Source organism: Pollicipes pollicipes, unplaced genomic scaffold, assembly GCF_011947565.3.
Source record: "Pollicipes pollicipes isolate AB1234 unplaced genomic scaffold, Ppol_2.1 Scaffold_6052;HRSCAF=7182_pilon_pilon_pilon, whole genome shotgun sequence".
NCBI classification, from domain to species: Eukaryota; Metazoa; Arthropoda; class Thecostraca; order Pollicipedomorpha; family Pollicipedidae; genus Pollicipes; species Pollicipes pollicipes.
Genome location: NW_023596805.1, coordinates 2,974,782 through 3,000,921, shown reverse-complemented (window position 1 = coordinate 3,000,921; position 26,140 = coordinate 2,974,782). Strand labels below are relative to the sequence as shown.

The following is a 26,140-nucleotide window of genomic DNA, read 5'->3' as shown; positions in this document are numbered from 1 at the left end:
GTTTAGTGGGCGCCACATTTGAGAGTGCAGATGGGCTGCGCCACACCTGCAGACGGCGCCGCGAGCGGTCACCCCGCCGGCACCGGCCCGCTTGCATGATGTGCGACTGCACATGCTCCTGCTCTAATCCTTCGCCGCCACCGTTCGTTTGGCTCGGTGTGGTCAGGGTCTTTGCAGCTGCGGCAGTCCGATTCAAAACTATGGAACCGAGGAGGGAGGGAATCAGGACTTGAGGAGGGAAGCAAGTGATGGGGCAATGCTGCGGCCTTTGAGAAATCCCCGTTGCCGAGCCTTGCCCCGCACAGGGAGCCGACTTCGGGGCGTGCTGGTGCTCGAACCATACAGTTCGAACGGCTGACTCAACGCCGGAGCGCCAGAGCGGAGCGGGGTTCCGCCAGAGCACCAGAGCCCAAGAGCGGAGCGGGGCTGGCCTTTCACTTGGCTGGGTCAGCAGCATGCTTCCGACCAGGCGTCGCGATGTAAGGATTTCGCATGCAGCGGAGAGTGCGGCGAACAGGCAAGTGGACGGACGCACCCTGCGTCGTCACAGCTGGTCCGGTCGACAACATAGCGAGCACACGGCGGGCACTGGTCGCATACCATGTGCGCGTGTGACATTGGGGCTTTACGATGCACCCAGCTGTTGAGGCTGTATGGCGTCGCCTCCCTCTTACCCTGGCAGGAAGGACGGGCACCGCGGGGAATCGAGCCTGTATATCTGGTTTCCCAGACGCGCATCTTAACCACCACACTATCGGTGTACCAGCCTCATGCCAGCATCACGCTGGTCCCGTGCTGGGAGTATGCTGGCCAGCTCCCAATCTAGCACTCCCCCTTCCCCTCTATCAGTGTGTGAGGTCAACATCCATCAGACTGCCGTCTTTAACAAGTGCAGCGCTCGCGCCTGCCTGCCATCTGCCGACCATAGGACAAAGTTATAGTGGCCACCACAGCCGCTGCCATGCCCTACCCTCAATACCTCACATCTGACAGAGCTTAACCAGAGGCGACAAACAAGATTCAGCGATCATGCAAATTTTGAGGAGGGCAGCAGCAAGACAACCGACGGACACCCGTAGGCGTACGGACAAGGTGTAGTCAGAACACTGCAGGCCCGGCCAATATTATATACAGTCAATATTATATGCAGTCCAATATACATTATATATATATATATATATATATATATATATATATATATGATATTGCTATATACAGCAATATTATGTACAGTCCGAGGCACGGATGGTGAAGCGCAACACGAAGCACACTTAGAAGCCGCAAGTAAAGGCACAGCTCCCTTGCCCAAGCCGAAGGTACAAGGTAGTGCATGGATTTAGACACAAGGACATACATCGCTCATAAGCCCTCCCTCGTCCCCTCGTCCAACCCAACTCACTGCACGTACATACACGCGCGTGACAGACTTCACCATGGAAACACCATGGAAACACCATGGCAGATTCCAGCGTCAGAACATATCACACACCGATTATGGGATATTTCTCCTGCAGGCGCTGCAGTCCATCCCCGAGAACCTCCTCTATTCTCAGGCAGTTCTCCATGAGCTTCTCGTTCTCTATCACCTTCATCACAGCCATCGCCACAGCACAGGAGACTGGGTTGCCGCCGTACTACCGGACAGGGCAGTGACAGGTCAGACAGATACCGCTGATCAATAGAACCCGTCACGCAGATACCGCTGATCAATAGAACCCGTCACGCAAAGACAGTTGATCAATACACGCGTGATTTGCTGCGTCTGTGTTCCTACTTTTGCCGTCCTCCAACGGTCATCTTCGAGGGCAAGTGAAGTATCTACGCAGTTGGTGGGACTTGAAATCAATTTGTCGGTGCGTCGCACGCTTTCCACCACTCATTGGATCAGGCACAATTGAACACGACCGTTTTAGCACTTTTAGCACATCATATTTTTGCGATCCTCTCCACCGACCACCAGGGATTACGCATGTGTCCAAAACTATCCTGCATAAAAGCATCACCGCTTTGTCCCAGCCAGCTGGCCGCATGTACCACCCATGCCATTGGGTCACAGAGCACAGAGCACACAGAGCACACAGAGCACAGCACAGAACGGCACCTTATATTTCGCACGGAGTAGGCATTCTTTCTATGATATTGGTGAGATAGCCGTGTAAATAAATTCCGACTGTGCCTCAGGGTAATTGATCGGATAATTTACCACGCTCCCGAAAAATTCAAACACGCGCCTCTATATCGTTCCGTAAGCATCTCCCGTACGGCGGCTTACCGTGTTAAAGTATTCGACGCCGGTTTGCGCGAAGCTTTCGGCCACCTCTTGTGTGGTTACCACAGCGGCTACCGGATGACCGTTTCCCATCGGCTTCCCTGGCGACCGGGCCAAGTAAGGTCAGATGAGATCGAGTGAGATCAGGTGAGTCGGATGAGGTCAGGTAAAGTTGAGATCAGGTGAGGTCGAGTGACGTTAGGGTAAGGTCGGGTGAGGTCGGGTGAGGTCGGGTGAGGTCAAGTGGGGTCAGGTGAGGTCGGGTGACGTGAGGGTGAGGTCGGGTGAGGTTGGGTGAGGTCGAAACAGGTCGGATGAAGTCAGGTTAAGGCATATCAAGTCGGGTTGGGTCGGGTGATGTCAGATGAGGGTAAGGTCTGATAAAGTCTGGAGACGACACGGCATGGCATGCCAGGGCCGGGCTGGCCACTTCATCTCGTGGCCAGCTTCGTCAGGACACACAAGTCTAGTCAGAGATCAACAGCTCTGGAGAGGTAAGAGCAGGGCAGGGCAGGTCGGACAGGACAAAATCGGTATGAATATACACGTCAGAACGGAACAGCGCGGAACACACTGTTGTTTCTGAACAAAGCAGAGTATGTTAGGTGAAGTCGATAACGCTAAGGTCAAGTAAGATAAGATACAATAATGTCATCTACGACCTGTTTTTGTCTTACCCAAAAATAAACCGGCCGTCTAACTAATTTGATGCATGAATAGGACAGAAATAGCACGAAATCGCGCCGATTTAGAGTAAACTAAAAGCCTTTCTAGGTACCATAAAGTGACGCCATGGATTGAGTCGCACTTACTGACGTACCAGCCAGAAGACACGGTGCGCAGTCTCACAAAAAGTCGCGCAACATTGCCCAACCAGCGAAACCCCCACAGGTGCGGCCCCCGAGCAGGTACCCAGTGTGACGATGTCCGGTATGACGTCATCTCCCTGCGTCTGGAAGGCCCACCAATGGGTGCCGACCCTGCCGAAGCCGACCTGAACCTCATCGGCGATGCAGACTCCGCCCGCCGCCCGGACATGTCTGGAGGAGGGAGGGGAGGGGGTGCGTCACCAAGGATACCACACGGAGTCACGGAGACGAAGTCGACCGAGTCTGCTACACGGCCTGTCGCCACATCAACCTCACCGCCGCGAGGGCGTGGAGCGGACACCTGCTGCCAGTTGCGCCAAGGATTATGACCACAGGTGGTGGGAGAAAACACATTTTTACATGTGTTTACATGTAGACTTGTAATATTCAAACTTGTAGCATATGAACTTGCAACAAGTAAATTTGCAACGCGCAAACCGGTAGCATGTAGACTTGTAACACGTTTACATGTTACAAGTTTATACGTTACAAGTTTATATGTTACAAGTTAACGTGTTGCAACCATAAGTTTACATGTTACACCTTTACATGCTAGATGCTATAAGTTCACATGTTAAGTGCTATAAGTTCACATGTTACTTTCACATGCTAGGTGCTATAAGTTTGCATGTCACAAATGTACATGATACAACGAATACATCAGGCCTCTGAGCTCCCACAAAGCATCACTCCTAACCCAGCGTAAACCTAGACGCGGGCCTGGCGCGGCGGCTAGACCATGTCAGGTGTTCCATACGTTACTTGAGTTTGACTGCTAACCCAGCCATAACCTGCAGCGTAAGCCCAACGTGTTTACAACAGCCAGTATGAACCCACTGGTGGACCGTTCACGTATAGCCAGGCGCGTCTTGGCACCCAGCATACATACAGCCACCGGCGCTGACCCAGTGCTCCTGGACCTTGTCCCCGCTGCGAGGCCGACCCATCCCAGTGCTCCTGGACCTTGTCCCCGCTGCGAGGCCGACCCATTGCTGGACCAAACCAGCCAGCCAAACAGTGATAAGCGCGACTGTTACACGAGAGTCGGGACTGGTGGTGTTATGGGCCTCTCTCGTTCTCATTGCATACAAAGTGTGTTTAGAATATCCTGTGTACGCCCACTCGTAGATTATGCAGGGCATAGCCTAGGTCAAGTGTGAGGACCGAGCGTAGTCACAATCCCAAGCACAGGCCAAGCGCCTTAATTTGTGAAGATCTAGCGTACTCACAACCCCCAGCGTAGACCCAGCGTCTTCAAACCCCACACCACCCACCCAGCCCCTCTCCCCACATCCCGCGTGAACCCACTCGTAGACTGCGCGCAGGTATCCGGTCGGCGGCAAGATCTGGCCGCCGCAGCTCTGTAGACTCTCGGCGATGAAGGCTGCCGGCCGTCGGCCACTCTCGGCCAGCTTCGCGATGATGTCCTGCACCTTTTCGGCGTACTGCTGGCCGGCCGAGCTGGCGTCCCTGAACTCGCCCCTGTACGTGTCCGGGCACGGCGCCTGTTGATGGCCGTTGATAACGATGGCTGACATAATCGCACTGCTAGTGATCATGGAGATAGACAAAATATAAGTACAATAGTAATGAATGTAACGAACACAAAGAAACGTCGGAATGTATGGTACACGTCAAGAAAACAAGTGTGATTTCGATGATTGCATCGATATTTAAAACAATTTGAATGTGAATTGACAGCAATGACAAATGGTGTTATTGTAATGTCACTGATCGTAACAGCCATCGACATAACTACACCGATAATAATTGAGTCTGTAAATCATCCATATAGCCATTGCAATTATTGTAACGATGAGCAACACAATGATAACATTGATTCCCGTGTCGATAACAGAAATGAGAATAAAAAGAGTAATACCATAAATAAGATCTACGGTAAGATTAATGGTGATTTCAATAATCATGATAATGGTGGCAATGGCAAAAGAGATGCGGCATTGCTCTGCGAACTGATTGGCAAAGACAACAGCAGGCGTTTGGAGCGCTAAGTGTTTAAAAATTCAGACCATTCGGAAGCAAAAAGGCATTAATACACGAGTCCAAGCGTTGGTGCCTCGGAAGCAGAATCGATGCCGCTCTCCTGTGACGTCACTCACCAAATGAACCTCGCCGGATTTGGGTGCCCGGTCACCCTTCTTAAACTTGTACGGTGATATCTCCATCGTGGATGTCACGTGACCGTGGTAGGCGCTGAAATGATTGTCATTGCCAACGTCATGTGACCACCACTTGGCGCCTGGTCACATTCAAAAACGGACGTGCGGCTTTAAGCGTTAACCGCAGCAGGGACTTCTGAAGGGATTCTGGTCGCCCGCATAGCCGATGATGTTAACCGACGCGACTTCTGACTTCTCTAAGCCAGAGGCTCCGCTACGGGTCAAAAGCTGTGGAGACGCGAGTGTTTTTTAATGCGTCCATTGCCCTTACTGCGGTCGCCGTGCTTAATTTCTTACAAATATAAAGATCCTTTCTCACCGTGCCCCCCATCTTTCTGGCAGATCACATGACTCAAGCAATCAAATCCACTTTTCCCAGACAGTTTTGCATTGTTGGGACAGTCCGCGCGGAGTACATACCCGAACTGCAAATTGCAACAACATTACATTACAAATCATACCCAATCACATTGCGAATACAACCGATTTCAAAGACAACGTAGCGACATTCGAAACACAGCCGTCTCAAAACGTCCGGGGACGGAGTCGCCGATGCGCGCACGTGACGCAAAACACGTACGCCACACCCACGCGGCAGCCAACCATCCGCTTGCTTCTCCCCCGCCCGTCCCCATTCGCCAATCCCCTGCTCACTGATCCAGCGTGATGACGTCACTGGCCTTGGTGTGCGCCTTGGCCAGCCTCAGCGCCAGGTCGTTAGCTTCAGAGCCGGAGTTCACCATGTAGACTATGGACAGCGACTCCGGAAAAGTCGCCGTTAGCCTGAAGCGCGAGCAGAGTCACTGACTCCGCGTCATCGGGGTAGAGGGCGGGCGGGGTGGCCACAGGTGTACACTGGTGAAACGGCTGAGCCGCGTGTGACGCTACTATGACGGAGTTGAAACGGCAAAGGTAACCAGTGGAGAAAATCGCCTCAGCGTGCTGCAACGTAAGGGAGCGCTCTGCAAACACTCTTTGATTATTGTAGTGGTGAATAACGGCGTGCATGGTTGGCCGTGCGGTGCTACCCCAAATGAAAAATAAAAATAAAAGTAATGAAAATAAACACAAAATGTCAAAAACAAATACAACCAATAATAAACTAATAAATAACAACTTAATAAAAATATATTCAGCGGGAGCGAAGGATTTCAGCAGTCGTCAATTCTCCAGCCAGTTCAGTCCACTTTCGTGAAGGCTCACGGTTCAACACAGCGTGCCAAGAACATGGAACACAGGCCACAAACGTCCTTAGAGTCGTCATGCTGTCGACGAATCCGCGACTCCAAACAACGCGCCGACCCCTGCACTCACTTTTTCGCGTAGAGAACGATGTTTTGGTGCAAAAATCGGCTGTTGGTATTCAATGCAGCTGCCTGGCGGCAGAGGGCGCCGACGACATCCGGATGGCAATGGCCGACTGCGGCAGGCAGGGCGTGGGGTGGAGGGTCACGCTCGATGACCCGAGGCCAAACAAGGTTGCCACCAGAGAGCACCGAGGTAATCAGCTTCGGCGGCTTTCGGTGACGTCCCGTGGTCACAAAACAATGATCAGTGATGAAAGATCAGTGTGATCAGTGATCGGTCATCAGTGCCCGTCCGCTGGTGTCACGTGATCTACAAAATTAACCATTGAAAGGCCATGATATCCGTGACCGCATGACAACAAATTCAAGAACGACTTTCATTGGAGCTTCAAGACGCACTCGACTGCTGGGGTTATATAGCCCCGCCTGCCTCTCACCCTGGCGGGCATTGCGGGCATCGCGGCGAATCCAACCCCACACCCCTGGTCTCCTCGACCCACAGCTTAACCGTTACACTATCGGCACCACGAATTCAAGCACGGAAAAGCGGATCTAATCGGTTGTTTTTGTTACGCCGTTCTTGAATTCGTGCTAAACCACAGACGTGGAGGAGGAACACTCAACCACGCAAACGTCGAACCAACAAGTGGGCATAGTCAGGGCCTCGCGTACATCGCAACTCAAACGCAATAAAGCGGTAACTTTTCTGCCCAGAGCGAGTCATTTCCATCCCACACACCGCCGAGTATTCCAACAACATTATCAAGTGTCTCCCGAGGTCAGAGGGCCTCTGTGAATGAGAACTGCGTTCAAATGGAAAGCATTCCGTCCAGAGCCGCCGCCTCCTTACCGTGGCAGACGTTGTTGATGCCGTCCAGATATGCCTGGCCGGTTTCATCATAGAGGTGAATGCCCTCGCCCCGAACTATCATCAGGGGTGCCTCCCTGAAGAACAGCTGACATGACCGCCTGCAAGAAAGCAGGACAATCAGCCCCAGGCGAGATCGGCAACACGACATGACCTGACCTGACCTGACCTGAGGGTTAGAACACGACGGAGTGTGGTGTGAGCATGCTGTGGTGTGAGCCTGTTCCGCACAATAAATACGATGTTGGTCAAAGCGTCAGCACTGCAAGGATATTCAGGATATGACGATCATCAATCCAAGCATCAACTGGCACCCAAATGCTTTTTACATCTGCATATATCTGCGTACCTCGCCATGAGGAGGTTTCTGGTTAGGTGCTACCGGTGTAACATTCGTACGCAGCCACCACCCCACTCCCCAACCCCTATTCGCACGCACACGCGCGCGTACGCTCAGCGCCATGTAAAAAATCAATTTTTCCGGCACATTTTCGAAACGACACTGACAATTCCATGCCTGGATTTCCACAGCACGCATGCGCATAGCGGGCCTATCCCGATGTCTCGCACCCAGAGGTCAGAGGCCTGCTTTGGGGGCTGAGAGCGAGGCCGTGTCGTCGGGGGGGGGGGGGGGGCACAGGACCACGATAAAACAAACTACGTCACGGCAGTCCAGGCCGATGAACTCGTTGCCGCGGGTGCGCATTGGTGCCGGGCTAATACTAGTGCCGCAACAAGACGATCACTCTTCAATTGCTGTCATCGGTTAAGTAGGAGCCGGTCGAGGAAACTCTGGTAAAGTCAAGCTTGATTAGGGGCGGGGGGGGGGGGGGGGGCACGCAGCATCAGCTCTACCATCCACGGTGCCTAATAAAACGAACTAGCATAATTTCTGAAGGGGGCCACAAAGATCAATGCTTGCCTTGATTTCAGCTGTGTTCTAAACGATTACGTTTATTTCGGTCGCTTGTCCTTCGAAAAGTTAGTGTGGAGTTATTTCATTGCAAGCATGAACAAGCCACGGAGAGTAATTATAGGTTATTCGTGCTTTTTGAGTGTGTTTCATTTAAAGAACTTCAACTGTGTTTGGTGTTTTTACACTACTCTTATATACTCCGCGCCCAAAATGACACTCCGTCATCAGTCAGTAATGAGATGGGGTTAAGAGAGTGGTATTAGCCTTATTCCTCGGGAAAACCAGGAGAATGGAGATATAGCTAGGTTGATATTTCGGTAGCATGCCTTCATCGAAACAATGACAGAAGTGCTATTGTTTCTATTTGTGCTACAAGTGCTACTAAGTGCTTAAGTGCTTACTACTTATGTGCTACTCTTTCTATTTGTGCTATTTGTGCCACACTTCTGCTATTGTTTCGATAAAGACATGTTGCCGAAATTTCAACCTAACTATATCTCCATTCGCCTGTTTTTTCCGAGGAATAAGGCTAATACTTCTGTCTCACCTATGTGAATAATGTTCCCCGCCAATGCACTGAACAACTTAGGTAATTATGAGCTGGGGTTTTTATCCTGACGACCAACCATCTACCATCCATTTACCAGGAGGCGTTAGTTAAGCGAGGCTGCCCAGAACACACTTGCAAAATGCTGACGTAGCTGGGCCAGTCCTTGTTACCATATCAAATGTGGACAATTGTCGGAATAAGTATTTGCAACTCAGAATGCCGGAAACCAGGATCTCAAGACCCTCTCTGCTTGTATCAAGTATATAGGGCTTCCTTAGCTTGGAGCGCAGGGCACCTCGTCATAAGCCGTCCTGGAGCCCCCCGGGGCGCCAGCGACTGTTGCGGCTATACTGGCGTCCAAAGCCCATGACGCAAACGGGATTTGAACCCGGGCCCCCACGTGGGAACCCAAAGTGCCAACCACTCGGCCATTGTACCCTTATAAAAAAGGCGTAAATAATTAAGCTAATAGCAATGATCAGCGGCTACGGGAGCAGAGCATACGTAACCAATGGGGCGTATCCACTGGGACGTAACCATTGGGACGCAACCACTGGAGTGTAACCACAGGGACGTAACCACTGGGCCGTAACCACAGGGTCGTAATCCCCGGAGTGTAAGCACTGGGCCGTAACCACTGGGACGCAACCACTGGAGTGTAACCACGGGGGAGTAACCACAGGGACGTAACCACAGGGTCGTAATCCCCGGAGTGTAAGCACTGGGCCGTAACCACTGGGACACAACCGCTGGAGTGTAACCACAGGGACGTAACCACTGGGCCGTAACCACAGGGTCGTAATCCCCGGAGTGTAAGCACTGGGCCGTAACCACTGGGACGCAACCACTGGAGTGCAACCACAGGGACGCAACCACTGGGCCGTAACCACAGGGTCGTAATCCCTGGAGTGTAAGCACTGGGCCGTAACCACTGGGACGCAACCACTGGAATGTAACCACAGGGGCGTAACCACTGGGCCGTAACCACGGGGGAAGTAATCACTGGGTGTAGCTACTGGTCCTAAGTCAAGTTTAATTAAGTTCAATCTGCGCGGACGCCGTTCTAGAAAAAAAAATAAAGACGGCCCAAAATATCTTACAGCGTCGACCTAAAAATGCTCATGTTTAATCCCCGCTTGCCCAAGCGGCGGTGACACTCACGTCCATAGCGGAGATGTCATCCTTGTTTACAAGACGTCACGGCTGACACGTGCCATCACCTCGCCCCATCAGCCATGGCGGGGACGTGACGACATTGGTGACGAGCCACAGATGTGTTTTCGCAGCGTCTAGTAAACCCGCGGAGCAGATGGACTCGATCTGCATACCACGACGCAATCAGCCCGCATACCGAGTCGGAACCGACCGGTCCAGGGCGCATTTCGCCGCCACTGCCGGTACCGTGCCGATGCGGCGAACTGCCTCCGTACTGAGTATGTTGTCAGCCAGGATCAGTGCCGCTTTTATCTTTTCTGGTCGGAAGTGACCGTTAGGATGCGGGATCATTTTTTATGAAAAATACAAGACTTGCCATCTCTTCTACCGTTAATTTTTTCTACAATTTTCTTATACAATCTTCTTAATTCCTCTTATTATTATGCGAACATATGTTCTCAATTTCTACCGTCTTTTATCAATCTCTACTATCGTTTATGCAGCTTCTTGTATTCTTTTCTCTTCTCCATTTCTATTTGCCTTCTGTGAAACAGCAACCATCCACAATGGACCGCGCTGGGGCAGAGGAGTGGATGACCGCATCTGCCCTCAGACGCGCGGCCCCGCCACCACACCAATCAGTCGAGAGTGACGCACGCCGCGGCCTCGCACCACACCAATCAGGCGAGGGGGACGCACGACGCAGCTTTGCATCGTACCAATCAAGCGAGAGGGACGCACATCACGGCCTCGCACCGCGAAAGTCAGGCGAGATCTACGCACGCCGCAGCTTCACACCGCGCCAATCAGGCGAGAGCGACGCACGCCGCGACCTCGCACCGCGCCAATTAGGCGAGATCTACGCACGCCGCAGCTTCACACCGCGCCAATCAGGCGCGAGCGACGCACGCCGCGACCTCGCACCGCGCCAATTAGGCGAGATCTACGCACGCCGCGGCTTCACACCGCGCCAATCAGGCGAGAGCGACGCACGCCGCGGCTTCGCAACACGCCAATCAGGCGAGAGCGACGCATCTGGGACGTGCCAAGGTTTCGGTGCGTCGGACCGCCTGCACCAACCACCGACGGCATGAAGGCCGGGCCCAAGCCGGTGTCACTGGCAGATGAAGCTAACGGACATCCCCCCCCCCCCCCCAATGCGGCGGTCCTCCGCCGTTTCCGGGAGTCGGGTATCGAGTCAAGTCGAAAGTCGAGAGAGAAGTCAAGTCAGGCAGCGCGTGTCACACGCACCAAAGAGCAGGGGTGGTGCCACAAGTTTTGAGTTGGGGGGTGGGATTGGGAGTTTTTTTTAGGGGCTTCCTGGATAAAATAGGACCTCCTCACAGGAGAACCTGCGCAACACAGTACTCAAGGGAGAGTAACACCAAGGGCATGTGCGCACTTATTAAACAGTTGCGTATATCATACCCTAGCAAATCAATGTCGACAGCTAAAAAATCTAGAATGGTGGGGGGGGGGGGGCCTTCTAATGATTCAGGCAATGGTTTCCCCTGCCTAAGACAAATCCCCGTGTTCCAGAAAAGTCATCCCGATAAATAGAGAGGCCTCCAAATCCAGAATAAGAGGCTTACGACTCACGAAGTGGCCACCAAATCAAACAAACGAGCCTCGCCATCCCAAACCAGAGCATCCTTATTTGGAGCTGCGGCCATCTGACGCTTGCAAGGGGCCCCCAGCCCGGAAATGGGCCCTCCTGAATATAAAGGGTGCCTCCTAAACCAAAACAGGGGCTTCCTGGTTTGTAACGGGGGTCTCCCACGGCGCCGCTGAGACAAATCTGATTTTTACCGCTAAACTGTTGTAGTTTGACGGAGACGGTTGTGGGAGAGCAAAGCCCAGCGTTGGAAAGGGGTGTGCGTGAAATAAAGTCTATCGGCAGCTTATCTTTATCTTTCAGTGATTCGCCCTCTACAATATGTACTGTATGGGTTGTTTTCATGACAACTAATACCTTGTTTATTGTAAGGCAAGAGACTAGTCGAAATAAGGTTCTGTGGTAAACATTTTCCGCCACTTAAGTCTCGCTTTGTTGAAGTATCTTGGGACCGTGATGTGGTTCTTTCTTGTAAAATGTTATGCTGTGATTACTTGCAGAGGTAATCTAGTTATCCATCGTAAGGTGTTCTTAAGAAAGCGGGGCCAGTCAGAAAGAACTTTGTTGCCACATTGCCAAACGATCGCTTGGATTTAAACCACCGCCCAGAGATATCCGAACTATCTAAGCCAACTAGAAAGGTAGAAAGCCATCAGAGCTAGAGCAATCAAACTATTTACTCACGGTTGCTAGTTACTAGTGTGAAATGTATTGTTGTTAACTAATTATTACGGTCTTACATCATAAGTTGTAGCCAGTTATTATAAACATCACAAATTCGGCCACTCTGCTGCGGTGCAGTGTTTGTGCAATGCACGACATGGTAAGTATTAAAAGGGAATTAAGATAACCTTACAATAATCATACACGTGACATTCGTTGAATGGTATTTTGAAAAAGTCTTGGAAAACTTAATCAAAATACCACTTTCTTAACAAATATCACGCATACAATTAATGTAATCATTCCTTTTAACAATTACCTATTCTTTTTTATTTGATTACAGCAAAACCTTGTATTTGCAGGCTGTACCGAGAGTTTTGTCGGGTGTGTGGTGTCGGGTGTTGTCGGGTGTGTGGTGTCGGGTGTTGTCGGGTGTGTGGTGTCGGGTGTTGTCGGGTGTGTCGTGTCGTGCGTTGTCGGGTGTAACAACCCCTAATTCTGGCAAACCTCAGAGGCTTTCCAAACTCATCACGTTTCCTGGCGGAAAGGCCTGGCTGAGGTCCCCACCCAGCAGGGATTTAGCGCCTGCTGACCAACAGTCAACCAATGAACGGGGGGCTCTCTCGCAACCCGACGGCAGCCGCCAACAAACCAGAGCCACCCAAACTCTTCCGGTGCCATTCAAACTCATATCTGTCCAACCAAACCGCCCGGATCGTCTCCAAAATACGCGCGCGCACCCACCACCGCTCTACAGCAGCTTCTGTGACACCACATCGTAACACCTCTGCAACACACTTTTGCTGCAACATGACCTCTGTCGGTCCGCCTCTCACCCGATGTGCCTGTTGCGGAGGCTGATGATCTGCTCCCTGGTCAGCTGTGGCAGCGCCGCGTCCATGGCGAGGTCACGGGTCACGCCCTCCCTCCCCGAACAGAAGCGCCGTGAACACTGAGCTGCTCGCGGCGTCGTCAGCTGATCGTGGTCGGCGACGAGCCGTGACGTCACACCCCGACCGCGGCTCAAGCTTGCCCGACAAGCGGTCGTTTAGACGGCGCGCTTCAGGCGTGTTTGTGTCAAGCGAAGACACTGGCGGATCGCCAAATTACGTTGGAGCGCTGCGAGAGTATGAGCGTCCTGACTGAGAGCGTCCTGAGAGCGTCCTGACAGTTCCTCGCCAGAGGGGACCTCGCATGGAAATTTCCATGCATTTGAGGATCAAACGTGCAAGTGTTTTCAACTGAATCGCTCCTGACCATTGCAAAGTTTCTGAACTTTTGGCCGTTAGGCGGAAAGGATTGGCCCTGTGCACTAGTAGTAAAGCGTCGTGAAAGCAGAACTTTTAAACCGTAGCACTGGCTGAATTCTGGGGTCTTCGGCATGTCTGACCGCAGCTAGTACAGCTGATGCATAACTTTTACGGCCAAACCCCACCTGATCCCGCTGGGCCACGCTAGCAAGGGCGTGCCTTTTGTCATAAAATTAGCACGATGTAGGTCGCCACGTCCCTTCCATGGAGCGTCACCGCCTGCGCTGGCCATAGTAGCGCACAGGGTCTACGACACAGTCAAGCTAGCCCCCCCCCCAATCCCCCAGCCACGATGTGCGATGCCACGATGCCATGATGCCGCGATGTCTGAGCACGACGCGCTAATCACTCGCCCTTTCCCCGCAGGGGGAGGGGGGCGAGTCCAGCCGACCCGCTGGCACCGGGCCAGCAATCGACCCCAGCGGCACTCGACGGTTTCCAGTCGCAGGTCGAGTGTGCGATCGATGACCTCCTGGACTTGGGTGACGGCTGGAGTAACTACAGCGTCGCCACGCTTTCAATTTCGCCGGGCAGTGCACCCGGCAAAGTTCGTGGAAACGCACATCGTCCTCCCCGGCTGGGACAGCGAAACCGCGAACTTAGCATTTCTAAATTCCGCGTTATATTGTGAGTTCGCGGTTCTTACGCTGAGCTATCGCGCTTCAGTGTACCAGGAAGTGCTGGTTAAGCGACGTTATAAAGAAAACATTGGTTGAATTGAGAGTGCTCGACGTTTCAAGCTGTGTTTATGACCACCAGTGAGAAATGCTGAGCGATGTTAGACACTATACTTGGAAAGGAAGACGCGTGCATCCAGAAAATGGCCCGAATCCGTACAGGCACCGCGCCCAAAACGATACCAAAATAGTGATTATTCGAGCTCCCACATCCTAACACGAAACACACAGTGCCTCTAAAGACTGCATGAAACACCATCGGTGAAGCTGAGAGGCTTCGATGACCTGTGTTACGGGTCGCGGTAAAAACAAATTTGTTCATGAAGTGTTGACTGTGTGACGTTGATAACCCTTCTTAGTGTTCAAACGCTGGCACCAAATCAGTGAGTTATGAGAGAACTGTAACTCGCTGCATTGTGGAAGCAATTTGCTCATCAGCAATACAAAAGGGCCTTACACAAACATCAATGTTTGTGTACGGCTGTTGTTCAGCTATGTTCAGGGCCGAAATGCCCTGCCCGCTTAGCAAATTGGTGACATTTCTCACCACAAGTAGTGCGGGAAAGCCTCCTTGCATAAAAAATTGTACTCAAACATCGATACACCTGGCTCGAAACCTTAACAACTGGCTGGTAGCTGGCGGCACGAACACTGGGCCGGATCCAGCAACGGGTCTTGGGTGGGGCCAAAGCCCGTTCCCAAAGTTGTTGCCAATTGAGCTCAAATGAAGCAAAGACGGTATTTTGGTGTTGACTATTATATTGAGGGGGGGGGGGTTGACTATTGTATTTATGACTATTATATTTGGGTTGACTATTATATGACGGGCAGCCATGCCGTAGACGGCACACGTTCGCTGGTGGGGCCTGAGAGGCAGTTATGTCGTTCTCGATGCTGCCATGGAGTGCTGGCAGGGGTCCAAGGAAGGGGTGCAGTTTTCTATTCAGTTGGGAACCCCAACTTGGGCTCTAGCCCGCTAGCCCCCCCCCCCCCCCTACCGACTTTGAGAACAAAGTGGGCCAAATCCGGGAAGAAAGCCGTTTGTTGACGAACTTCGAGAGTTGGTTTCACAATTTTCGCGGTTTATCCCCCTTCCCCACCCCAATTCACATTGCGATACTTCGCCCTAGTCAAAAGATCTACACCTCATGCTCGAGACGAGGGTGCCTATAGTGTAGTGGTTAACGCATCAACGTTTGACACTGCGCTTCTCGGAAACCAGAGGCACGGGGTTCGATTCCCCGCGGTGCCCGCCCCTCGGCTCCCGCGATGAGAGACAGGCGACTCCATGCAGCCTCAGGATTAGAGTGCGCCGCAAAGCCCCAGTGGCGACAACAACATGGTCGAGACTGGTGGGTGTACGGTGGATTAAAAAAAAAACAGTTGTGGCGATGGAAAAACGTGATGCTGTTTCAAACACTTTTCTCATTCGCCATATGAAGACATACAAATTTAAGTACGCAAAGCCACATCTACAACGTTATATTCTGGATAGGAGCTTGAGGCCGCTCACTTTTAATTTAAAGGGAATGTTCCAAACTTAAAGATGTCAACGCAAACACGAGTTATGATGACACAGGCCCACTTATAACTATTGGTATACTTTTGAGTAGAAAAGACTGCTCTTCACAACACAATATCTCCATTTAGTACATATGCTCATCAATGTGTCACTGTTTGATTACGTTATCCTACCTTGTACAGCATGAACCGAGAGCCTACTGAAGGCCCTACTGTTTGGAAACCGCACTCACACACGCTAAATATGAACGACTAGACAATCACTCTTTCTTGGCTTTGATCGCCGGGTGGTTATGACATGACGGGATTCACGGGTGTCGATTTGCATTCTTTTGTGAGAGCCCTGCCCCCCCCCCCTCATGTTGAGTTGCCTCCCCCCGTGTGGACTTGGGCCCCGACCAATATTTTTGCATGAAATATGATGAAAGCGTGGGGAAGTGTCGCACATCACACAAGTATCTTCTTTTATCTTCGTGGCGGCGTAGCCATGGAGGGTGCAACGGGGTAAGCTAATCCCGCAACCTTAAAATCATTTCACCAAATTGGAGGGCGTTAGCGAGCAAACGGGCCGTCGCTGCCGGCGCGGCGGCGGCGGCTCCGTGATGGTGTGAGCAGCCCCTCTGTCGATTGGTTCCCACCATCTGGAGCCCATAAACCCACGTGGGTTTATGGTGACACGCGGGCGGGGACGCACGGTCCCTGCCGAGCAGTCCACGTTCAGGCTCCGACGGCGCGGCTTGACGCGAGTCGCGACAGCGTTTACGACGACGACACGCCGCCCTTCCAACCCCTCTCTCACCTTTGCCTTGCAACTCTTTGGCTAATAGAGACTCTTTCCTTTCAACGTCTCAAGTCGATGGTCCTCCGGAATATTAACGAACTCTTTCGCACGCACAGAGGGTAAGTTAAGATATCGACCGTGAAACATTTAAAGGAGTTTTTGTTGTCCCTGTCAAACATCCTGACGTTTATTTTTTCCCCACAGTCCAAACATGATATTGACGCCGCTTATTCACCCATCTCGTGGTCCCGTTGCGGGACAGACATTTGGTTCTCACACCCATGATGGGGTACGAGCGTAACGTTGCTTTACTTGAAATTAAAACCCGAAGTAATTCATTGCAAGGTCTCGTGAGAAGACAGAGTCGGATGACATTTGGGGGGGGGGGGGGGAGGCACGGCATCGTTAGTCCAGATTATAGGTCCAGGTCAGATACAAAGTGATGAACAATACGGAAAACAAAAATTTTGCTGCGATGGATTTTTCAGCTGATGCCACGCTGAACACAATTTATTGCCAGCACTCTGGACGCACCAACCCATTTTTGTAGTGCACGTTCAACGAATCCACTTTGCCTTGGTCTTTATCCAAATAACACGAAAGGACCATCACCGTGTCATGCAGCTATACGACTATTTATGGTTCCGTCTGTGCGTCCCTGTGACCAGGCCGACACAATCAAGCCAAAGACTAAATGGCCCTCTCTGTCAAGCCATCGCGAATGTGTTCAGTATAACTTCAACGCTCTACGGAAGCTGGGCTTCCGCCATTTGGTGTTTTGGTGTTTGGTGTCTACGCGGATAGTTCATTTTGCGAGCATTTTACTTAACGCAGGCAACTGGTTCGGAGAGAGACGATGTCGGGAACTGTCCTTTTGCTAACTACCGCTGTCAAGAGATATTATCAGTGACCTAGAAAGCAATGGGGCTTAGATAAACTAAGATAAACGCATGACGTTAAGTGGAATATTGGTTTTGTTTTTAATATCGCTTGCGTTTTTCAGTCCTGTATTAGGGTGAGGTTTGAGCTTCATCTGGAATCCTCTGGCCAATATGTTCTATTTTTTGCTTTAGCTGCGTTCTTTTATCATAGTGGAATTAAGCGGTTTATATAGATCCGGTTGTGCCATCTGCACCATGACCGATTTATTTTAACACTCTCAGGCAAAAGACTTGGCCAATTTCGTACCATGTCTCGTGCGTTTTGATGCCGCGTCTTGCTCGGTATTCATCAAACATTGGCAAAAACACGGCTGAAAATGAATGAACGAAGAGAGGCATCAGTAAGGAGAAGCATACATTCCATATATGTACAAATAGGAAGCTGCTGTTCGCCATATCGCATGTAAGATGGCATCGGACCGTACTCTAATATAGCCGAACACCAATGTAGTCACGACGACAATGAATGCGGGGCTCGAGAGAGAAGATGATCATTGTTGTGATCATTGTGACAAGGATGCATGGAATGTGAAGATTGCTTCTTCGAGGAAATGTTTCACATTTGAAGATATTGTAGATGGCATCTGATATGATGGAACAGGCCCACTTAAAACTGTTGGTGTACTTTTTAAGTGGAAAAGACTGATCTAGACAGCACTATATCTCTGTTTTTTAAGCATGCTCCTCAATGCATCATGGTTTGGTTACGTCATCGTACCTTACACAACATTGATTGATGGCCAATTGACGGCCGTTATGTTTGGAAATCGCGTTCACGAACGCCAGATATGAACGTCTCGATATTTCTTAGCCTTGGTGGCCGCATGACTTATGGAATGGTAGGATTTTAATGACGTTAGTAGGACATAAAAGGCCAAGGTGACTTTGAAGTATCTCCCCGATAAACCTTTCCCTGTTTTCGCGGGCGTGTAGCTCAAATGCTCGACAGGCGTAGGTCTTAAGAAGGCAGGATTATGAACAGCACCGAAAGGTCCTCATGATGGATATTTCAGCTCAAGATACAAATGTGATACACTCCCTTTAATGTAGCCATGTTTTCGCATGGAATCTTGAAGCAGCGATAATGCCGACAGATGATTTGAGTGATGGGGATCAGCTAAAGTGATGGAGGATGGGGGTCATGGCTGGGTGGCCATCGATCATTCCTTGCACGAACACTATAGCCATAATTCTATATTGACAACTGTATTCGGTGGTCACATCGCGGCGGACCACCCCACACACAACGGCGAACTACCGCACACGCCGCCGGCAGAGAGACTCTCTCTACGCGCCCCGAGCAGCACCTCTTATGCTCCTTTCAAGCACACTCGCAACACGATCGGCGTGCGACTCGCCGGCACCACCGCGTCCCACCCCACCGCGTCCACGGACTGACGCATCGCCCCTGAGCCGTGACCGTTTCCCTACGTTAACACTGTCCTGGGGCGTGATCTATGCCACATATGGTCCACCGCTACATCCACCCCTGATCTTCAAAGATCATACTCTCACACCAACGTTCATTCTATCCAATCACTCGACACACTGTCCATAAAGTTGGCCCGGTTGCCGGCGCACACGCTGGCTGCGTCGCAGCGGCATCGTCGCGACTTCTTCCGCCGGCTGCTCAGGACAGGCCAGGATGCCCACCGGTTCCGTCCCAGTCGCCGTCGGTGCGTGCTCCGCGTTGTCCGGGTTGTCAGTGGCTGCGCCAGAGGCCTCCTGGTGTGACGGGCTCGCGCCCAGGCATAGGGAGGGGTCCGTCGTCCTCCTTGTCACTGGCGTCACATCGTGATGCATCGCTGTACCGAGGCCGCAGGTCCCGCACGTGCCACGGTACGCCATCCACCTCGGCCACTTGCGAGGACACGATCCGTGCGACGGCGCCCTGACGAGATGTTGCCGTACATCGGGGGTGGCGTCCAGCTTTGCCATATTGATGCGATCTGCGGCAGATCCTTCAGGTCGCAGCCAACAGCCATCTTCCATCACGCCGCGGTCCGGTGTCTCGACGACGACACCGGTCGCGATCGAGCTGGCGTCGGTCCAACGATCGCGCAGTCTCCGGCTCAGCACCACTGGCCACGCGTCGGGTCGGGTCAGCACCACTGGCCACTGGCTGCTCCACCGCTCCACCGGCCGCGGGAGGCTGCTCCACCGCTCCACCGGCCGCGGGAGGCTGCTCCACCGCCCCACCGGCCGCGGGAGGCTGCTCCACCGCCCCACCGGCCGCGGGAGGCTGCTCCACCGCTCCACCGACCGCGGGAGGCTGCTCCATCGCTCCACCGGCCGCGGGAGGCTGCTCCACCGCTCCACCGACCGCGGGAGGCTGCTCCATCGCCCCACCGGCCGCGGGAGGCTGCTCTACCGCTCCACCGGCCGTGGGAGGCTGCTCCACCGCTCCACCGGCCGCGGGAGGCTGCTCCACCGCTCCACCGACTGCGGGAGGCTGCTCCACCGCTCCACCGGCCCCGGGAGGCTGATCCACCGTTCCACCGGCCGCGGGAGGCTGCTCCACCTCTCCAACGCCATCTGCAGCACTGGCACTGGCGTCCGTCCACTTCCAGGCGACCGTCTACGCCTGCTGCTCGCCGCTAAACCTCGCCGTAAAGTCGGCTGCATCCACCTCCACGCCTCCTGGGTCACAGCTGCCGCCGCACAGAACCGCACGTCTGTCGGCGTCCGCACGCTGATACCTCCCAGGGCAGCGATGCCACTCATGCCGGGCACGACGTCAACACCCAGCGGTCGGTCCGGCACTACCAAGGCCTCGAGCATCACTCGACGGTCCTTGGTATCGACCACCATGCTGCCGGCCCCGCAGCATCCGAGTTCCCGGCCGCCAATCGTGGCCACTTTCACCGTCTGCGGTGTCCATTGTTCGCAGCGGCCAGCGTACACGAGCGCATCCGTGCAACCCGCGTCCACCAGCGCCCCGACCATCCATCCGTTCACCTCCAGCCAGGTGATGGGCAGCGCGCCCCTCAATGGCGGGGAGATGGCGTTCGCGCTGACGCGGCGTCCCCCGACTCGCTTCTCGTCCGACGCCGTGGGCAGGCGACGGCGACGTGGCCCGACTCACCGCACGCCCAGTAGCGTCGCAGTGGGGGCCTCGTCGGCTCGCGGAGGCGCCCCTGCACGCGCCACAGCCGTTGCCACAGCGACGCGTTTATCGCTGAGCACGGCCCGTGCCCGTGCGAGAACGCTCGCTAGGTCCAGCGCGACGATCCATCGTACGCCGGGATGAGCCGGGCGTCAAACGGCCCGCCTCCGTCCCGCGTGACGGCCCTGCTCCCGCTGGCGCTGGCGCTTCCGCTGGCTGACGCTGGTGTCGTCGCGCCACCAGCCGTGATGGACGTCGTCACACCGCCTGCTGCCGCTGCCAGGGTCTCGGGCATTCTGGCCAAAATAGCTTGTATTCGGTGGTCACATCGCGGCGGACCACCCCACACACAACGGCCAACTACCGCACACGACGCCGACAGAGAGACTCTCTCTACGCGCCCCGAGCAGCACCTCTTATGCTCCTTTCAAGCACACTCGCAACACGATCGGCGTGCGACTCGCCGGCACCACCGCGTCCCACCCCACCGCGTTCACGGACTGACGCATCGCCCCTGAGCCGTGGCCGTTTCCCTACATTAACAGTGTCCTGGGGCGTGATCTATAGCCACGTATGGTCCACAGCTACAAGAACCTAAGATTTTGGGATTATTGGGCCCTCCTAATGGTTTCACTCTGGTACCTAAAAAAACTACAAAATTAGGCTCAGCACACAGCGAACCGTTGTGTATGTGACGGTTTGGCTTTCAAAGTTTCCAGAAATCTTCAACTTTAACATTTGAAACAGCCCAGAAACACCAAACACTGAGCATGCCAAATATCGCGGGTGGAAATAAGCAGACATAAACATGGTGTTGAAACAAAATATATTGGTATATAAAAGGTCATAGGCTCGAGGTAGCCGAACCCATTGGATCCACGGGTGCATCCAAGTGTAAGGGGTCTTCCCCTTCTACATCACGCATCAAATACTGACGACTGTTTGCCTTCAAGTCTGTTCGCTACATGCTTGTGCACATATATTCCAATCAAATCTACTCATATAGATTTTGTTCTTTAATTGTTTTCCACTTGGCTTTTCACCTTGCCACCTTGACATTCTATCCTTTGGCTGTTTTTATTCGACTTATATCCCTGTCGACTACTTTAGGTCGACTTTTTCTTCCGACTTTTTCCATCCGACTTTTTCGTCCGGTAATCTTACGGGGTACGTCCTTGGCGCTCTTACAAAGCCTCGCCAGGTGGGCACTTAAGCCAACTCATGGCTGGTGCATGTAGCCCTGATCATGGGGTGTCGCAAGGGTGCGGGGTGAAGCGAGAATCAGGAGAGAAGAGCGAATGCCACTGCTTCTAGTATCCGACGCTTATTGAACAAGACGCTGCATTAGAAACGCAAAAGACAAAGTGCAAAATTTGCCGTTTCTCTTGCTTGAGCTGTGCAAAAGTAAATCGGGATCAAATCAAATCAGACTTTCAGACTGCAAGGGAGAAGTGCTCCTCCGTATGCGGCAGATAATGCTACCATCTAATAGTACGTAATTTTGCGCATTTAAGTCGATCTTATTTCGTACGCTGGTCATTTAGAGCTTTGTCATGCTGATGAACTATCCCTCACAAAATTAAGCTAGCTTAATTGATACAACATGCGTCCATTGAACGAATATTTACACGCACCTTAGGCGCACAACGATTTAATAAAAAGCATGCATGTGTCAGTCCAGTTAACAGCACATGCATTTTCTACAGCACAGTAAAACAAACTCCTCCGACCTTCATTTATACAGCGCGTTTGATGCATCTAATTGAAGCAGTTCCCTTTTTGCCTGAAACTATGCAAATATTGGTCAATATGAGTTGTATGATATGCGTTTTTGCACATAATTGAGTATTGTTTAGCACTATTGATCAGCATGATATTGTAAATTACAATCGCTGATGTCATGACACAGTCGAATTGAAGACAATTGTGTTTTGACGCAAAATTCAGGTCAAATTTTTGCACGCTGCTCGCGAGTCACGTAGAAATCATAACGTAAATAAAGCACCGCTGTTTTACAGGGGGCGTGGTGTCCTTTATCCAAGGACAAAAAAGAAATTGGGATAGGTTATTTGATCTGGCCCAATGGTTTGGCCCTCAAAACCCGCAATTGGATTCGTTAATGTAGTCGGGTGTTTACCCCCCCCCCCTCATAGACAAAAAGATATACGTTTATCGTATATAGCAGTACATTTACAATCCAAAGGACACCCTTTCCCTCTTAAAGAAGCTGTGTTTGCTTTCACCGCCAAATAAAATCGCAGCAGCTGAGCGCATAAACAATACAATAATCTTTGCACACCTAAGGCTAAAAGACACGCAAAGGCTTGTGAAGTCAAAATGAAAAGCTTCGAAGCACGAGAATGACCTAGGCCATTCGGAACTAAGCCCAGTCCCCGTCTCCAACATAACAGAATACGTGCCGCCGCCCATGGCCGCCATAGGGGAATGCTTTTGGCGCCTTACGGCGGTCTCTAGTGTGGCGCCTTAACTTTCCGACCAGAAGGGGTACGTGCCTCTAGTGTCTCCCCATCCGTCTAGATCTGCCCCTGCATGGCTACTTTGCTGCTGAAATTAACTACAGTTTCGAATTATATGAAATTCAAGTTGAGTTGCCTTTTGCCGAAAAGGAAGTGGGCTTAATCCGTAGAGAAAAATTGGTGGGGGGGGGAGTTCGTCGGGACCTGGGCCTAGCCCCCCAATCATTCCCAAAATTGACGCCCCGGCAGGATTTGAATGTCGTTATTATGGCGTCATGGATACCTGGGTGACCTTGAAATCGTCTGCACAAAAAAGTCTGTGCATCTTCGCGAGCGTGAAGCTCAGAAAGATGTACACAGCCAATAGATAAAAACAACCCTAAACAACCAACCTTAAACAATATCTAAACAAGCTTAGATATCATCTAAACAAACGCGTTCCGCTCGCAGCGTAGGGTAAGGGCCTTCGCGTCCGCAGTTTCAATGAGAACTGCATGCAAGTCACATCAGCCGCCACCGCTCGCGTCGGATGGCGTGCTTACACCGGCACCGAGGAGTCAGTCTACACCGGCGTCGGATGGCGTGCTTACACCGGCACCGAGGTGTCAGTCTACACCGGCGTCGGATGGCGCGCTTACACCGGCACCGAGGTGTCAGTCTACACCGGCGTCGGGGCGTCGGTCTACACCGGCATTGGGGTGTCAGTCTACGCCCGCATCGAGGTGTCAGTCTACGCCCGCATCGGGGTGTCAGTTTACACCCGCACTGGGGTGTCAGTTTACGCCGGCGCCGCGGTGTCAATTTACACTGGCACCAGGGTCATGCTACTTCACTCAGTCTGACGTCACCGTTTGATATCCCGGAGCTACAAATGAGCTTTGCATCACTTGCCCGTCCACCCCTGCCCTGCGGTTCTTTCGGCCCAGCAAAATCACGACAACCTCACCCAAAACGCAAAGGACACTCATGTGACGTAGGCACGTGGCCCTACTTTATTCCTCAAACCATTTGATAAAGCTTTGCTCTTGAGGCTCAAATCTGAAAACTCGGTGTCTGTCTTGCCGATACTTAAAGGTCCCCCCCCCTGGGTCCAAAACGGGCACGTGCGAGGGACATAAATGTGAATAATAAGCACGTGACAAGAAAACGGTGATACCAAAGGTGGAGGGGCACCAAGCAATCTTTCATCCCATACCCCACCACCGTTCTTCGATATGCAACCTCGGCCCTGTGACATGGAGCCTAAGTCCCCCGGCCCCCCCAAGGATAAGCACGTGGCGCCTCTCCCCGGCCGGCTTCGTCGGTTGCCGGGCGCCGTTGCAGCTCGTAAGATTGGCAGCGTTTACCCACGCGCGGCTGTTCCTGGTCACGCGCTCTGGAGATGTCAGACGGCGGCCTCACGCCAGGCACGCCGCCCAAGGCACATGACCTCCATGATCTGTGCGGTTTTTGGGGGGAGGCTCTCTTAAAGGAATGCAAATTGACACTCCTGCCCAGAACCTACGCTCATCTTAATGGTTTAAACGCACTGTAACGTAAGCTTTCCGGAACATCTAATTGCCTTTTGAGGCTATACATTGCGTTATCCATGCCATCGCGTTCTGTATCAGATTCAGCGCTAAGAATTGGCCTGGAACTTACGATAACTGTGACCGTGTTAGACAATAATGTGTGCTCCCTATCCCTTCACGCTCCTTGCTTGAACATGTGCTGTTCTCCCCCCCCCCCCCCCCCCCCCACCTCCACCAAACCCCGCGCGACAAGCCGCGACCTGTCCGCGACACCGACGCTCGAGAACATTCCCGCCCACCGACCGGTAAGTGCAATCTCGTGCAACAACCAGGCTTCCCACGCGCAGGACGACAAGCGGTTGGCGCGAATAAAACGGCGCCAACGATCAGCTGATCGGCCAACGACGGAAACCGAGCAACGGTAGTGATATTCAACTGTATACTACGCAACAGGAAATGACGTCAGGAAATGACGTCGGAAATGCCTCTAGTTTGAGAAAAGGGGCCTCCCAAAAAATACTAATGGGCAAAAACATACCCTTACCTTGCCTACCGGCGGAGGGGGCAGTTGTCTCCGCGGCCCCCCCCCCCCCCCCTCCGCTGCGCCGCCCCGTCCGGACCACTTCCAAAAGTGTGCGCCAAAGCCGCCATAGCAGCTCGGTAACTCCTTTCACACTCTGCAACACAGCACTACGACGGGTGGCTTCAGCCTCTCACCCGATGTGCGTGTCGCGGAGCCTGACGATCTCCTCCTTGGTCAGCTCGGGCGTCGTCACGTCCATGGCGAGATCACAGGTCAGCTCCACGGCTGAACCTTTTCCGGCCGGCGTCGCCGTGAGTACTGGACACCGACGACGCCGGCGGCGGCAGCGGGAAAATGGACGTCTGATCGCAACCGACGACGCGACGTGACGTCACAGGCCGCGTCGGTTATTGGTGGAGTCGCCGGTCATACGAGAACTCCAGGTCAGACGAGAGGTAAGGCTCATGGGGGGTGGGGTCGGGTCGGGTCGGCATCTGCTCAGGGTTAGACTTAGGAGATGAGAGGATTGGGTAACGGAATCCTGGGAGCGCAGGGGGCTAAGCGGCTGGGTGAGAGATGGGAGGAGAGGAAGGCGGAAGGTATGCACAGGGTGGAAGGAAAGGTCGGACTCAGAGTTAGAGTCAAATCTGAGAGAGGGTCAGATTGTGGTGAGGTCTTGCACGATTTAGGGTCGACGTCGAACGTGAACCTGAGTCAGGGTCTAATGAGAAGCCAGAATCGGAGTCGGAGCCAAAGTCAAGCAGAGGTTTGTTCCAGTCAGACTCAGAGTCATGTCAATAGGGTGAAGATAGCTGCACGCCGGATTGTCATACCGAGATCGGAGCCTGGGTCGTTGGGTGCAGGAGTAAACGGTGGGTGCAGCAGTAAACGCGTGACCTCT

At 52.8% G+C, this 26,140-nt stretch overlaps 1 protein-coding gene across 2 annotated transcripts; it reads right to left on the bottom strand.

The window, feature by feature from the left end:
* Nucleotides 1-1,489: 1,489 nt before the first annotated feature.
* LOC119104497 (ethanolamine-phosphate phospho-lyase) lies at nt 1,490-25,556 on the bottom strand (the record flags this gene model as incomplete). 2 transcript variants are annotated; one of them, XM_037228211.1, is given in 9 exon segments in its annotated part: nt 1,490-1,634; nt 2,273-2,370; nt 3,182-3,309; nt 4,447-4,643; nt 5,259-5,352; nt 5,973-6,101; nt 6,633-6,738; nt 7,476-7,594; nt 25,434-25,556. In XM_037228211.1, coding segments are annotated over 9 exon segments (1,081 nt in total), but the record flags the coding sequence as incomplete, so codon positions are not given.
* Nucleotides 25,557-26,140: the final 584 nt, after the last annotated feature.